At 39.4% G+C, this 2,751-nt stretch overlaps 1 protein-coding gene across 1 annotated transcript; it reads right to left on the bottom strand.

Moving 5' to 3' along the window:
- Positions 1–1,546: 1,546 nt before the first annotated feature.
- Positions 1,547–2,157, bottom strand: M430DRAFT_104721 (hypothetical protein; the record flags this gene model as incomplete). Its single annotated transcript, XM_024860947.1, has 2 exons — positions 1,547–1,684; positions 2,023–2,157. Coding segments are annotated over 2 exons (273 nt in total), but the record flags the coding sequence as incomplete, so codon positions are not given.
- Between the last annotated feature and the right edge of the window lie 594 nt (positions 2,158–2,751).

Raw genomic sequence — 2,751 nt, 5'->3', positions numbered from 1 at the left:
CCCTACTATAATAAGGCTTATATAACCTTATAGTAGCGTATATAAGCTAGTAGTATAAAGAAGAAAAAGGATAAGAGAGAAGGACAAGCCTTATAGTACCCTTATAGTAACCTCTTAAGGTAGCGCCGCCTTCTTATTAAAGAAGAGACTAGTAGTCTAATTAGTAAAAAAGCTATATACCTACTATATAGCTTATATAAGAAACCTTAGGTACTAGAGAGTATAAAGAAGGCGTATATAGTTTACTATATTAAAGGTACCTTTAATGTCGAGTTAGAAGAGAGATACTATAGCCTTATAGCTCTATACTATATACGTAGTATTAACTACTATTTTAACTATAAGGTCTGTTAAGTATTATAGCTAGTTCCTTATCTATATCTCTAGAAGGAGCCTCTACGACTTTATAGCGTTAGTAAAGCACTAGCTAATTACTAACTTAATTACTTTACCTATTATATTTAAGAGTAATATTAGCCTATAGGCCCTTATAGTTTATTACTATTTAAGGGTCTTTCTAGGCTTATGTAGTACTACTACTTTCGCTACTTTAAACTACGCGAGAAAGTGCCTTAGCTAGAGGCTTATAGTCGCTATTAGTATAAGGAGCTTAGCTAAAGGGCACTTATATACCTTAAGGAAGCTAGTAAGTAGTAGGTTAGAACCTAGCGCCTTTTAGGTACTTGTCTTTTAAAGAACATTAGTAATATCTACCTTTGTTATAGCGTCGTTAATAGTAAACTGTTAGTACTACTTGTTCTAGAGGTCTAGAATAACGTTACTAAGATTAGCTATTAATTCTAGAAAGTACTACTAGCCTAATACTATTACTTTATTATAGTAGCTTATAGCTAGTGCCTCTTTATTAGCTCCTTATAGAGGCGAGAGTAAGGCCGGTTCTAGGGGTATATAGCTATAGAGCCTAGCCTACTTCTTAAGACTTTAGAGTTTCTATTAGTCCTTTAAGGTAGTAGTAAGGGCGCTATACTAGCTCTTAGTTTTTATATCTTAGATTATATAGAGTTAATAAGTACTAGCCTACTAGAGGTCGCGCTAGTAGAGCTTAGTTAGGGTAGTAGCGTATTAATAGCGTACTACTTATATTTACTAGACGGCCTTAAGGACCTTACTATTCTACTAGAGCTTAGTACGCCCCTAGTTAACCTTCTTTCTTAAGGTAGATACTTACATGCCTTTTTATAGTATCTTAAGTAAGGTTTAAACTTAACTTAAGATTATCTTAAGTAAGTAAAACTAGGTTAAGCCTAGTTTAAGCCTAGTTTAAAACTACTTAGAACTTAGCTTTAGGTTTTAGGCTTAAGGTTTAAGGCTTAGGTTTAAGGCTTAGGTTTAAGGCTTAGGTTTAAGGTTTATACTTAGAACTTATACTACTACTACTATATAGTATTATTCTAAAATCACGTGATTTTATATCACGTGACTAAGCTAATAGAGTTAGCTTTGTTTACATGTAAACAAACGTCCTCTGCCTTCGTGAATCCCTTCTACCTGCTAGCCCTCTATAGCCTTCAACAGCCCTTTGTTCTTAACAGCCCTCTATGCCTTTACGAATACCCTCGACAGCCCTCTGTGCCTTCGCAAATACCCTCGACAGCCCTCTGTTCTTGACAGCCCTCTGTGCCTTTGTGAATACCCTCGACAGCCCTCTGTTCTCGACAGCCTTCTGTTCTCAACAGCCCTTTGTTCTTGACAGCCCTCTGTTCTCGACAGCCCTCTAGCCCTCTGTTACCCTCGCAGATCTTGACAGCCCTCTGTTACCTTTGCAAATACCCTCGATAGCCCTCTGTTCTCGACAGCCCTCTGTGCCTTCGCGAATACCCTTAACAGCTCTCTGTTCTCGACAGCCCTCTGTGCCTTTGCGAATACCCTCGACAGCCCTCTGTGCCTTCGCGAATACCCTTGACAGCCCTCTGTTCTCGACAGCCAGAGCTCTGTACCTTCGCGAATACCCTCGACAGCCCTCTGTTCTTAACAGCCAGAGCTCTGTGCCTTCGCGAATACCCTCGACAGCCCTCTGTTCTTAACAGCCCTCTGTGCCTTCGCGAATACCCTCGACAGCCCTCTGTTCTTGACAGCCCTCTGTGCCTTCGCGAATACCCTCGACAGCCTTCTGTTCTTAACAGCCCTTTGTTCTTGACAGCCCTCTGTTCTCGACAGCCCTCTAGCCCTCTGTTGCCCTCACGGATCTTAACAGCCCTCTGTTACCTTCGCGAATACCCTTAACAGCCCTCTGTTCTTAACAGCCCTCTGTGCCTTTATAAATACCCTTGATAGCCCTCTGTTCTCGACAGCCCTCTATGCCTTTACAAATACCCTTGACAGCCCTCTGTTCTTAACAGCCCTCTATACCTTTACGAATACTCTCTACAGCCCTGTAGCCCTCTATTGTCCTTACAGATCTCGACAGCCCTTATAGATCGTCTCTTTACTTTCTGTTGTCCTTATAAATCCTTTTTAGATTAGACCTTAGATAGTTAATACTAGTGTTTATTAATACTTATAATTAAATACGTAATTATATTATAAGAGTAGTCTAAATACCTAAGTAGTAAACCTAAGCTACAAATAATTTTAAACTAAGTTTAAGCTAGGTTTAAGCCGGTTTTAAGCCGGTTTTAAGCCGGTTTTAAGCCGGTTTTAAGCCGGTTTTCTAGCTTAAACCTTTAAATGTTTTACGCTTTATGACAGAACATAAAATTAAGCCTAACTTAAGCCTAGTTTAAGATTAGC

The sequence above is a fragment of the Amorphotheca resinae genome, assembly GCF_003019875.1.
Source record: "Amorphotheca resinae ATCC 22711 unplaced genomic scaffold M430scaffold_8, whole genome shotgun sequence".
Lineage (NCBI taxonomy): Eukaryota > Fungi > Ascomycota > Leotiomycetes > Helotiales > Amorphothecaceae > Amorphotheca > Amorphotheca resinae.
Note: the sequence above shows the minus strand (reverse complement) of the source record. Positions and strands in the feature narration are given on the sequence as shown.